Source organism: Bombus pascuorum, chromosome 14, assembly GCF_905332965.1.
Source record: "Bombus pascuorum chromosome 14, iyBomPasc1.1, whole genome shotgun sequence".
NCBI lineage: Eukaryota > Metazoa > Arthropoda > Insecta > Hymenoptera > Apidae > Bombus > Bombus pascuorum.
The window spans coordinates 928,517-941,800 of record NC_083501.1 but is presented as its reverse complement, the minus strand read 5'-3'; the positions used below and the strand labels follow the sequence as shown (position 1 = coordinate 941,800).

General features: G+C 37.1%; 1 protein-coding gene across 1 annotated transcript in view; it reads right to left on the bottom strand.

Moving 5' to 3' along the window:
• Window positions 1-99: 99 nt before the first annotated feature.
• Window positions 100-13,284, bottom strand: part of LOC132914318 (cyclic AMP-responsive element-binding protein 3-like protein 2) — a 45,805-nt gene continuing 32,620 nt past the window's right edge. Inside the window, exons 3-7 of the mRNA XM_060973342.1 lie at window positions 10,443-10,779; window positions 7,447-7,766; window positions 5,084-5,359; window positions 4,075-4,218; window positions 100-2,909 (exon numbers count right to left, since the gene is read on the bottom strand). Of these exons, the coding sequence (XP_060829325.1) occupies window positions 2,724-2,909; window positions 4,075-4,218; window positions 5,084-5,359; window positions 7,447-7,766; window positions 10,443-10,779 (1,263 nt within the window). The 3' untranslated portion in view covers window positions 100-2,723. The remainder of the gene's footprint in view (window positions 2,910-4,074; window positions 4,219-5,083; window positions 5,360-7,446; window positions 7,767-10,442; window positions 10,780-13,284) is intronic.

The window sequence follows — 13,284 nt, the reverse complement described above, 5'->3', positions numbered from 1 at the left end:
GAGCGTTTGTCTTTTTATAAAAATACTTTTTACACGGAAAATATTCTTTCCCAGAAAACATTCGACTATTCGCTGTTTTTATTTTTTCATTTTCTCCTGAAATAAACTTTTTCGATAAAGAACGCGAGAATCTTAAGAATCTCGAAGAAGTTCAAAAAACAGGAAAGAGAAACACCCTGCTTATTACGTCTAAAATACAATTCTTCTGGAAAAATATCTGTTTCTAGAAAAAAGGATTCGAATTTCATTTTCCATGTTTCGTTGCAGTTTCTCAACTGTTTGCAATCCAAAAAATTATCTTCCTTTGTCGTATTACGAATCACACCGCACGTAATATAGTATCATAGTATAACAGAACTACGAAAAAATTACATCTATATACTGTGGCGCGTTCTTTGAAGAAATAATCAAAGTCAATATCATTGCACAAGTTCTTCTTAAAACCACAATGGTGCGAACCATCTCAACAACGTACGGATGGTTAAATAAACGTCTTCTTTTACAAATATAATATACAAATCTATATCTCGCGTGAATGGATCCTAATCTATAAATAAATTCCTATATATATATATATATCAATCTAACAAATTTTCTCTGGAGAAAATAGATGTACACGATCATCTCGTATTCAGAGATAAAATTCTCGTATTCTACATAAAATACCGCATTAATTATAATCACTCATTATCTATATAATTTATATAGTTAACGCGTTGGACATTTATCGTTTCAATTGTATGTCGTCTTAATATTATATTTTAACTATTCTTCGTTCTCTATATTCGTTTCCTAATTTTATTATATTATTTGGACGAAAATCGAAGAGTCATCGTCGCTGTCAAGCGAACACAAATATCAATCGACACTCGATTGAAAATGCACTTACGCTTCTAAATACTTTAATAGTCTGCGCGAACGCTTATCTATCGCTAAATGTCTCGCTACAAGTTTAACTCTTCGTAATTAAACTGGGTCGTTACTCATCCAAATTTGGATTCTTATAGAAAGAAATTTTAAATATTTGACTTGATAAATGACTTTATTATACAGTGAAGACATCGATTAGTATTCTAGATATTTTTACATTTTTGAAAGTCCAGAATACTAAGGAAACTTATCTTGGATGGAAATGACCCAGCGTAACTACGGAGTGTGGAAAAATATAATATACGTCTGCCTTTGGGGGGTTAATCCTTGTCGTTTAATTAAATTTCGCACGTCTTTTGAACGTTTGTTGAAATTTCGATCGAATCAAAACTCTCTCCATACGCTTTATCGAACTTTGTGGAATAAGTTATCTCTGAAAGATGAACAACGCCGAAAAGAAAGTTACGTTCTAGAAATCGATCTTCGTTTAATAATATCAAATCTCGTTACGTGTCGCTATCCTTTAAAAATGTATTCTTCTTTAAGGAAACTGAAATGCGATCAATTTTAAGAAATTTATTCTTTACATTTTGATTTCAATTTCCGAGGTAAATCAGACATCGCTTCTGTCAACTTTCCGAAATAAAGCGTGAAACGAACGTTACATGTACCGAATGTTGCAAAATAAGTGGCAGAAGGTTATTCTGTAAGCAAAACTAAATTAAAAATAAAGAATGAATTTTTTTTATTTAACATTTCACTTTCGAGATAATTGAGTTTGAAAATAGGTCGGATATGTGTATGTTCAATTCGCTCCAAATCGAACGAAGATGGGATCGTTGCTGTGAAGGTTGAGTCTACGTGTAAAAATACGTTGAAAATATAAAATAACATGTTTGCTTTAAAGTCTCGTTTTCTAAAAAACCATCGATAGACACGTGCTCTGTCGAGAGTCAATTAAACGCACGTATATCTCGCTTCAATTTTCAAATGCGATTTTCTCAACAACGAAGATTCCAAAGAAAAAACTTTATTTTTGCTTTTCCGATTCATTTTTACACGTAGAATAACTTCTCTATAGCCACTTTAGAGCATGTACTTTACGATTTTCAACTCCAATTTTAAGCTCTCGATGTATTACGCATTGAGATCAACCTCTCTCCACATTCTTTCTACGCAATATGTAACAATTCGATAAATTCGATTCATTAGATGCGATACGATAACAGAAACGTAACGAAACTAACTTCTAATAGGAGAGAAAGGAGAACAAAATTCGTTTTCAATTCGTCGTTCGCGATGGAAGAAAGATAAGCGAATCAAGGCACTCCCGGCAGAATTGCACCCTCCGCCGACTCCTGTCTACAGGAAAACAGGAAGACGAGGCGTATCCAAGGAATATATTTTCATCGCGAATCGTTCTACTCAACTGACGCTCGATCCGCTACACGAGGAAGACTTTACACAGGAATGTAAAGGAAATTGCACTGTTCCCTTGGAAAATGGTCTGTTTGGGAAATAGTCCGCAAGAACGTTTGATCCCATAAAAGCTCGATGGATTATTCATTGAAAGATATCCACCGAGGAAACCTAAGTTTTCTTCTCTCCCTTTTATAATCGAAGAAAATTGCAAATTGTCCAAGGATCGAAGGAAACTACATACAAGATAAAAAAAAAAAAAAACCACTCGTGATTCGACGATCAGGAACACGTTCTAAGGCCCTTTATTCGGCCACCAGTCTTCGCGAAATCGCCCTTCTGACCACTATGACCGCGATTATAATGTCTTCTTGATAACAACTCAAATCGTCGGTTTGTAGTTTAATATTCAACATCATTTCGAAACGGTACGCCTACGAGTTTTGTAGTTGAAGAAGTGCTTGGAGACGTTGAAGCTCTTTCAGTAATTCGCGATTCGTGTCTTCTAAGACTGTTAGTCGGTCCCGGTAAGAGGAGTTCTCGTTCGTGAGCATTGTCACGCGTCTTTCTAGGCCGTCCATGTACTCCTTTTTCTTCCGTCGCGACTCCTGGGCTGATATCTGAAACACGAAACAGCCGATCATGCGTCGAGTTTTGTTCCTCGTTAAGCGTTCGTTGCACTATCGACTCGCTGTTCCGCGAAAATTTCTGCCAAGTTTTGCTTAATAATTTTTACTGTCGTCATGTTGGGTGTTTAATTCGACCGATTCAAGGAAACAGTTTGCATTATGATAAAATTACATTCCGATGTCTGTAATTAATAGCTACGTCAAATTTCCGGAAATCGATGCATTTTTCCCTTGTTCCATTCTGCGTCCAATGGGAAGATATTTTCGTATAAATTTTGTTGAAATTAAAGACAGAATTATGTGGACAACGTGTTGTTCGTTGTGCTGTATAGATGAAAAGGGAATCAAAAAGAATTCTTTCGTATAAGAAACGATTAAGGTTTAGGTATAGAACGTTAAATACATAGACAACGTTAAATTAATACAAAATGAACGTTATTAAAAACGACGTATTATATAAGTAGAACACGTTAAAAACTGATATAGGTAGAAAATATCGAAAACTAAGTAAATAGACGATATCAAAAATTAAATTAATTCGTTCACACGGCACAAGAATATTAGACGTGAGAAATTGAAATAGACTAAACAGTTTAACATTTTGAAAAAAAGCGGATTTGTTTGATTAAGTTTGGTTATTTCGGTGTATATTTGAAGAGTTAAGTGGTTTCCTCAGCCGTTGATTTATAAACGAAAAAAGCTGTATCGCAAAAAAATGTCTAGCGACAAAATGTTTGCTTTTACGTAATTATCGTCGTCAGATTTAACACAGGCACAAGATTTTCGGCAAGTTTGTTCTTAAATGTTAATTCATTACGACGCAAAATTTATCATCCATCGAAATCGAAAACAGAATTAAAATGCAAGCAGAGAACAGAACCTGTCTAAAATCAAAGATCAAACAACAAATTTCATACTACGCGATAATAGATAATTTCATTGAAAAATCAGCATGAACGCGGTATAATTATTTCCAGATCGCGGATGTTTGCAGGTTTATGAAAAGGAACATGCGTAATATTCGAAAATACACAGAGGATTTAAAATAAAGTACTCGCTGTAATATTTAAAAGGAAAATACTTTGCCTTGCTTGAAATATGAACTTGCATAAACATTCGCCATCTAATTATTTTCTAACAAGTATTCGACACTCACCTTGTTCTTGATTTTCCTACGGACTTTCTTCAGCGACTTTTCTTCTTGTTTCGTCAGAGGCAGTTTCGTAGGCACTGGATATCCCTCCGCGATCAATGTCCGCTTTTCCTCTTCGGTCAACGTTAACACACCCGTCGACCCTTTCTGTAAGATGAATTTAACGCAACGTCACAACCTACGTCCATCTTTCTCTGTGTTTACGGCGTGAATTTTATTAGAAGGAATGTCTTTTGGATTACAAAATACAATTTTTTAAATTGTAAGTCCGATCAAACTCAATATGTTTCTTTATTCGACCGAACTTATTTATGTTACGACCCAATATTAATCAACGTAATGGTTAATTATATATCAGGTCCTCTTCACAAAATTTTCTGTCAGAAGCAATGTACCTTCCTTTTATAAAACTCTTATGAAAGCGTGTATAGAATGTAAATGACGTGATCAAATGTAAAATGCGTTACATAAAATATAATAATAATAATTTATTTGTACTTTAGGTCCGTATCTTATTATATTACAAGGTGGTTATTACATTCTCATTTCTAGTGTCTTACACAATATTATACTCTTATATCGAGTTCTTAGTTACTCTATTATATCTCCGTATTATCATTTATTTCGCATAAAATATTTCGCTCATTGACAGAACGAATAACGAGGCGCCAAGAAACGAAATGTAAAGAAAAATATGATATATTATAGGCGCTATTATTTACGCCACCTCCTTGCAATAAATAAACTAGCGATATGAAAATGCAATTTTTTCTGAGAATTGAAAATTAATCGAGTATTTATACAGCGACATTGAAAAATCTGCAATAAAAAGAAAGGAAGAATCGTTACCATCGCTCGTAACATAGGCTCGTTTATAACGTAAAAACATTTCATAATTACGTTATAAATTCACTGCAAGGTTGTCGACTATCTTGTAACTCCAAGTCGCTTATTTTATATATGCGTCTGGAAAAAAGTGGCGTTAATTAAAAAAGATTCCAGTTTGGCTCACCGGTTGACAGGAAATCAAGGGTGTGTGTATCGGCTGTCTGGTGGTGTGCGTGCCGTTTGTGATGTAAAGTCTGGGCGTGAGCAGGCCTCTGAGATTCTGTACGTGCGCGGAGCTCTGGGAATCTCGGCGTTCCGGCGAACAGGAAGCGGAAGCGGTGCCCTCGCTGTCGGAGCTGGCGCTGCTCGGCGGCGTTGGCGGTAGGCCCTGCCTGGACGCGCGTAGATCTGCCTGTTTCTCATCGCTCGCCTCCCCGTTGTACTCTTCTACCTCCATACCCTGTGACACACAAAGTTTGTTTTCTTTTAGCATTTTTATAATTCTTAGACGCATCAGGAAAAGATATTCGTAATTTCAGATCAGCGAGTAAGAATATCGAGCGTCGAGGAAATTTTGTTTTTGGAATAGTCCAATATTCGCTCTTCTGTTCCTTCTCAAATTAAAATTCTATCGATTAAAATCGCAATTACATAGGAAAACGAAGAATATCCCCGTTGTACTCTTCTACCTCCATACCCTGTGACACACAAAGTTTGTTTTCTTTTAGCATTTTTATAATTCTTAGATGCATCAGGGAAAGATATTCGTAATTTCAGATCAGCGAGTAAGAATATCGAGCGTCGAGGAAATTTTGTTCTTGGAATAGTCCAATATTCACTCTTCTGTTCCTTCTCAAATTAAAATTCTATCGATTAAAATCGCAATTACATAGGAAAACGAAGAATATCCCCGTTGTACTCTTCTACCTCCATACCCTGTGACACACAAAGTTTGTTTTCTTTTAGCATTTTTATAATTCTTAGATGCATCAGGAAAAGATATTCGTAATTTCAGATCAGCGAGTAAGAATATCGAGCGTCGAGGAAATTTTGTTTTTGGAATAGTCCAATATTCGCTCTTCTGTTCCTTCTCAAATTAAAATTCTATCGATTAAAATCGCAATTACATAGGAAAACGAAGAATATCCCCGTTGTACTCTTCTACCTCCATACCCTGTGACACACAAAGTTTGTTTTCTTTTAGCATTTTTATAATTCTTAGATGCATCAGGGAAAGATATTCGTAATTTCAGATCAGCGAGTAAGAATATCGAGCGTCGAGGAAATTTTGTTTTTGGAATAGTCCAATATTCGTTCTTCTGTTCCTTCTCAAATTAAAATTCTATCGATTAAAATCGCAATTACATAGGAAAACGAAGAATATCCCCGTTGTACTCTTCTACCTCCATACCCTGTGACACACAAAGTTTGTTTTCTTTTAGCATTTTTATAATTCTTAGACGCATCAGGAAAAGATATTCGTAATTTCAGATCAGCGAGTAAAAATATCGAGCGTCGAGGAAATTTTGTTTTTGGAATAGTCCAATATTCGCTCTTCTGTTCCTTCTCAAATTAAAATTCTATCGATTAAAATCGCAATTACATAGGAAAACGAAGAATATCCCCGTTGTACTCTTCTACCTCCATACCCTGTGACACACAAAGTTTGTTTTCTTTTAGCATTTTTATAATTCTTAGATGCATCAGGAAAAGATATTCGTAATTTCAGATCAGCGAGTAAAAATATCGAGCGTCGAGGAAATTTTGTTTTTGGAACAGTCCAATATTCGCTCTTCTGTTCCTTCTCAAATTAAAATTCTATCGATTAAAATCGCAATTACATAGGAAAACGAAGAATATCGCGTGCCATGAAAAAGTGGGAAATTGTCGTGAAAATCTACTAAATGTTACTTTTTTTAAAAATTTTATTTGCATTTGGATACACCAGAGTGTAAAAAGGCAAATTTTGAATTAAGAGGAATGGAACCGTTCGAACGGAAGATTCCTTCGATCTTGAACTTTAAACGCTCCATTGTGATGTCAAGAGATAGAATATTTACAAAAATTTGCTTCAAATAAAAACAATAGAAGTTCGTTCAAGCAGAATAAAACGAAAAATATTTATGTGAAAGTCATTTTGCTGTAACAATTACACACGTTAAGTTACGGAATACCTAACACATGTCGTTACATCTATACTAACATCGTTCCACTCTAATAATTAGCTACGTTTCGGTATTTGACGTTATCTGTTGGAACAAGTGTTCGCACGCGTTTACGACTAACTGCAAGACACGAACATTCGCGCTTCGAAGTTCCTCCATCATTTGAATAATCGTCGTATTATATATCGCCAAGACGAACGTACATCTCAATTTTCAACAATCGTACGCTTCGATCTTTGCTTTTACAAATTCCTTGAACATCAAGGAATGCGTATAATCGAGGAATCGACGAATTCCTTGAACATTTGATAGATTCCCTTGCGTACTTTCACGAACAGAATTCTATCTGTAAGTATTCTAGACAAAGAAAATATGGAAGTACCTGATAATATTCCTCGTCATCCTCCTCGCTATCGCTGGTCTGCGACATGTGATTCTTCGAAAAATGAAGAGTATGAGGAAACACCATGGTTATCGTGCTTTTGTCGTCGGTTATCGACGTTTGACAAGACTCCGAAGGACTGCTAGGCGCGCTGATCGGTTCACCTTTGATCTCTGTACACTCCACGTCTTCAGGTACTACATTGTTTCTTCTCTTTAGGATAATCGTTGAGGTAGACGACGTAGACGACGACGAAGGCAGCTCGTCGCGTCCCGACGCGGTATTCATTGAGATCGCCGGGAAACACTCTTCCTCCATATCTGCAAAAACAAAGATATCATTCGTTCTTCGCTTTGCTTCACATTTTATTCACGCAAGACGATCGTTTCCAACGACTTTGTATCTAAATTCTCTCGACCTTCGTATGTTCGCACGCTATCCCGTATGTATTCTTCTGTACACAAATACCCAAGTATATAGGTACTATGTATCAATTTAAAATATTTTTCTGTCCGCCATTGCATTGTAAGAAACTGAACAGGTAACGCCAAGGTAATTACGTGTACAAATGTGTACAACGAATTCACGACGAGCAAACGGATCGCGACAACTGCTATCAAATCCAGTCATTACACGTTACTGATATACCGTTGAGCAATACGATAATACGAACTGGGTCGTCTCGAGGAGTTAATGGATCAACGACGTTCACAGGCTGCATAAATGAAACTGACGAGACACGTTGATGACGACAGGATATTGCCAATCGTACCGGGTTCCCTGAAGTTAGCAGCATTATCAGACTTCTGTTACACCTGTAACGTTATAGACTCCTCTACCAGAGTTTCTGCTATAGCTTTCAAGTGTATTTCTAGTGTACCGTGCATTAGCGTTGCCCCGTCATTCGCGATGCACCGTAATGACGTTGAGGAAGAGGTTCTTGAAAGTCGAATGTGGGAAGGTGAGAAGGTTTCTCGCTTCTGATAGACATGCCGGTGAATGGAGGTGCAAGTATTAGTAGGATCGTAAATTGTAACGTTAGGACTTTGTGTAGTTGAGAATCCTGGTACTGAGAATGGATAGCGTATAGTAGTTACGCTACAACGTTAATATTTGTTGGATCTTCTAACGATGACATTAGATCCTTTTATAGCACAGACTTCTTACGACTACGCGTGTTTCTGCGAATTTGCATTTTTACGGACACGACCAGAGAGATCGAACCTTAGCAGAAACGTGTCTTATCTACGGAATATTATAGAGATTACTATGCTGCGTGTTTGTACGCGTTTATGCGAAATTTGTAGATGCAAAAGCGCGTCGGATGCGTCTAACGACTACGTTGATAAAGAAAGGTACACAGTTGGAAATAGCAATGAAGCTGTAAATAGTATTAAGATTCTGTTAAAAATTAAAGTTGACAGTGGTGGAGACAGTAATAGAATTTGCAGAGTTTACTACATACGGATATAGCAGTGGCTCTGTCTAGCTTCTCTTTTGATAATGCGTGTGGCAGATGAGAAAATTTTTTCTAACTGGCAAGTGCGTTCGCGAAGATTCGTGGGGATATCAATGGAATTAATATTAGTACTATTATCATTATTAACAGCAGCGTTTTATCGAGTTAAGAATTGTAATATCAAAATTTTGCTGTTGATGGTATTAGAAGTCTTTGTGGCTTACAATTAGATTCTCATAATTTTGTAACGATATTAAAATTTGTTGCAACCGACGCTGGTACAAGTAAGATTCCATGGATTTAATACAGTTACTAAAGTTTCCCGATTTTGCTAAGATTACGAATTATATTATATAATACTCTCTACCGATATGGTTAGAGGTCTTAAGATTTACCGATAATGATATCAGGATCTACCGAAGGATATATTCTTATATGCTATTACGATTATCTAAGATTATTTGCAGTCACGAGCACGTTATTGGATTCACTGATAAAACGTTAAGAAGGCACGATTCAGAACGATCTATGAGAATATACTAAGAAACTAACTGTCGGTGAATAAGATAAAATCACAAAATATGTGGTATATAGATCAAAGAATTCATTAGTAAATTTACTTGATAAATCTTGACTAATATAAAAATATATGTTTTAGCGAACAAAACAAAAATCTGGCCTTCGTATCTCTGCCGTATATCCACTCACAAAAAGCGAAACAATCGCATCAAACGATATCTTGCAAGAAACCATTCGACTCTTATCTAATATATTTTTCGGTATCATTAACGAGATATTCGCATTTCGAAAATATTTGCGAAGAATTGATTCTTCTGCATCACCTTACGTAATTATCCCAAATAACGAATTTGTTCAATGAAATCTTTTTATTACAAAATAAACGATCAACTACTTGGAAATCTAATTAATCGGTTTATGAAATCAGCTTATTATCCCTCGTCTAGCGGAAGCTCGTCTTTATCAGCAGCGTTAGGTGTTCTATTTTCTGCATCTATGTGGCAATAAAAAATAAGTTTGATAAAATAATAAAATGTAAATATTCGAAGATTATCTATTCTAAGCATTGGATAATGATATCGTAATTACTAGACGAGGAAATGAATTCCTTCCAACTGGATTCGCATATATTAAAACTTCAAATTTTTTATACTTATTCGTAATAATAATTTTTTTCTTTCTTATATTAATTTTTTCGTTACTAATAAAATGAACTTCTAATTATTTAAATTGAATATTTTAATATATTTATATAAGGATTTATTATAAATCAATATTTAAGTCGAAATAAAAAGTAATTTTTTACTTCTTATATAAATCGAAGCCAAAAAGAGGCGTTTTATCGTTGATAAAATTATTGAATTAATATTCCAATTTATTTTAAATTTATATAGTTTTTATAAAACATTATAACTGGTGTTACCAAAGATTTTGTAACGTTAACAGGGTTTCCTGTTGACTTATAAAAAATTTCCCAAAAGAGATCACAACTATGGTCCAAGTTTTCGTCTGTTCTTACCATCGATTCTGCTTCTAATGTCCAACGATTTATGATGATCCAGATTAGTAGAATCGATGGAGGAACTAGTGGTGGAGAGAGAAGCGCCAACCCTATCGGCGGACGATCCGGAATTAGGTGTATGGGGGTTGGCACCGGGCGTCGCGGGGCTTGGAGGAGGACTCGACGCCAACAAACTATAATTGTGCTCGGACTTGATCGGTCGTGGACCTCCGAGGGCGGCATCCGTCATCAAACGATCCCTTAACACAACTCCCAGCGAAGATTTATCTCGCACGTTTAACGCGTTGCCCCATTCTTCCTCTTTGGCTCCCATGAGAACATCCTGGCCGAGTCCCTGCAAGCAAAACATCGCTGTGTCACAAGTTCCAATTTACGCGAATTCGTATCTCTATGAATATAATTAAAAAAAAAAACGAAGGCTAAGCAGAAATTCGTGCTACCTGTTAAACAATCGTAACACAACTACGTTTTCAACGTGTTATCATAGTTTCGCGTGTTACGTGTACTGTGCACATTTTCGTACCTAATGAACCGAACAATGATCGACTTAGGTAATAATACGAATGACTTAGGTAACATTGTCGGAAAGAAGTGCGCAGGTATTACATAATATCTTCGCAAGACAAAACGCGTAAAATTGACGCGCTAGTCAACGAGTCGAGTTAATTTCCGAAATATTTTTCAACGCTGTGCGACTGTGATCTTTGAAATTTAGAAAATCTTAATCTTAAAAATCTTAAAGAAAATTATTAGGTGCAATTGATGGCTCAGGCTTCTCGAGCGACTGTAACGATCAATACTGGAAACGGATGGTTCGCTTTTAAGAGGGTAATTAGTAAAAATCTTCTTCAATTATATTTCGATATACGCAAACTTCGATTCGTTGCGGCGCGAAGGCCAAATACATAAAATTCACGTAAAATTAACGCGTTAACGCGTTGTTGACCGACTATCTTACGCAAAAACTAGCAACTGAACTTTGTGCATAAATACACGAGTTCGCTGGTGACCTGTCAACGAGTCGAGACATAATCCGGTTAACAGGTTAGAGTCTCGACCCGTCTTGGAAGTTTCCGATCGCTGGGAAGGTTGCTCGTCTCTCTTGTACGCTCGCCGGTTGCCAGGCACATACGCGGCCAAGCCAAACCAACGGAGGACTCGCGGTGCGAATCAATGGACGGGGGGAGCAACGTTCGAGGCTGTCAATGGCTGCCAGTTGTCTCGTTGCCGAAGGTGTCAAGGACCCCGCATCTAAAATTGTACGTGCTCGTATCCCGAAGCGGTCACGCTTGCCTCGACCAAAGAGAAGGGCGCTAGTCGGGCCGGTCAAGTTGAAGGCCGAAGCTGCCAGCCACGGGTACAGTCTCTCTTCTTCGCCCTTCTTCCCACCAGGCCAACGATCTTACAAGTGGCCCTTCCCTTGGGGCCCTTCGCGCTCCAGCAATGCGGAACTCGACAACAGTCAAGGTCAATGCGCAAGGTTCCGCACTTTTTCGCTCTTTTACCGGAGAACCGTCGAAAAAGCTAAGCTAAGCGGTGCTACGCCGTGAGGAATTTCAAAATATTTGGTTGTTCGCAGGGCAAAGTGTTTACTTTGACTTCATTTTTTGACATTTTTCAGCGTGTCGAAGCGCTCGATTCGAGCTTGTCTCAAAAAATTCGCTTTAGCGCTAAATATCGAAATAATAATACGCGTGATATTTTGTTTTATGTCGCGTTAGCGAGGTATCTAACGATACATCCTGGTCTATTAGCTTTCTCCGTCTCTCCGCAAGTCGCACGTAATACAAATAAAAGATTCGGTTCAATTTTTGACATCTTGCCAACAAACCGCAGAGGCTTTGCAAAAACGTCACTGTACGACTTTCCGAGAGATGGAGAAATCAATAGATGTTGTACATGACGTAAAACATGAAATATTGCTCATCCATTGCTTGTTAACAAAGCAAAGAACAACCTCGGCGAAACCCCAATAATTTCGCCAACTTTCTACGCTCTTCGTTTCATGGAATTAATCGATTGGACAAATAAGCGGCACAGTGCAAGGAACTGTTTCCACCGAAAGCTAAGCTAAGCCGATCGAAACACGACTATCGAAACAAATATTTTGAAACTTTGTGCATAGCGCTGCATAGCTTAGCTCCACCTTCCGGTCACTGCCCGGCTTCTCTTTCTTTTATTTTGTTTCCCTTGCAGATTCTACGTTACGCGTAATGGTTTGCGATCGAGTCGAGGTGACGATAAGCTTTAGGTTTTATGGGAAAGGACTTTAGACGCAAGATTGTCGGGTTCATGGGATCGATCGTTGAACCTTTAGACCCAAATGTTGAGTTTTTTCGGTCGAGCGTTCTTGTTTGTTCCAAGGAGATCTAAAGATTTTTGCCGACTCTTTATCTTCCAATCAACCTGTGTTTTGGGCTATCTTTTATTTTTGTTGAAATATCCTGTACCTTACTTAAGTTTCCGGCAATTGTTATCGTTGCGGAAAAGGGTCAGATTTCTTTATCAAATTTCCTGAAATTCCTACACTCTCACGATACTGTTTATTTCCTCCGATCACGATAAAAGTTTCTAACGATAGCTATTACCTTTCCTCATGAATATTAAGTTGAAACAATAAGAAAGTCGAAGCGAAGATTCTTACAGGTACTTTCTACGATACTTCTCTTCGTCAGAAAACAAAAAAGAAAATAACTTCAACCTTCTAACTCCAGCTTCTTTTACAAAGACATTCAGTGCTAATAACAATTGTAGACCGTGTTATGCATTTGAAAGATCGCACGCTCAACCCGAAAACAATCGTTGAAAAGGAAGGACAGTTTGGCGTGAAATTGCACAA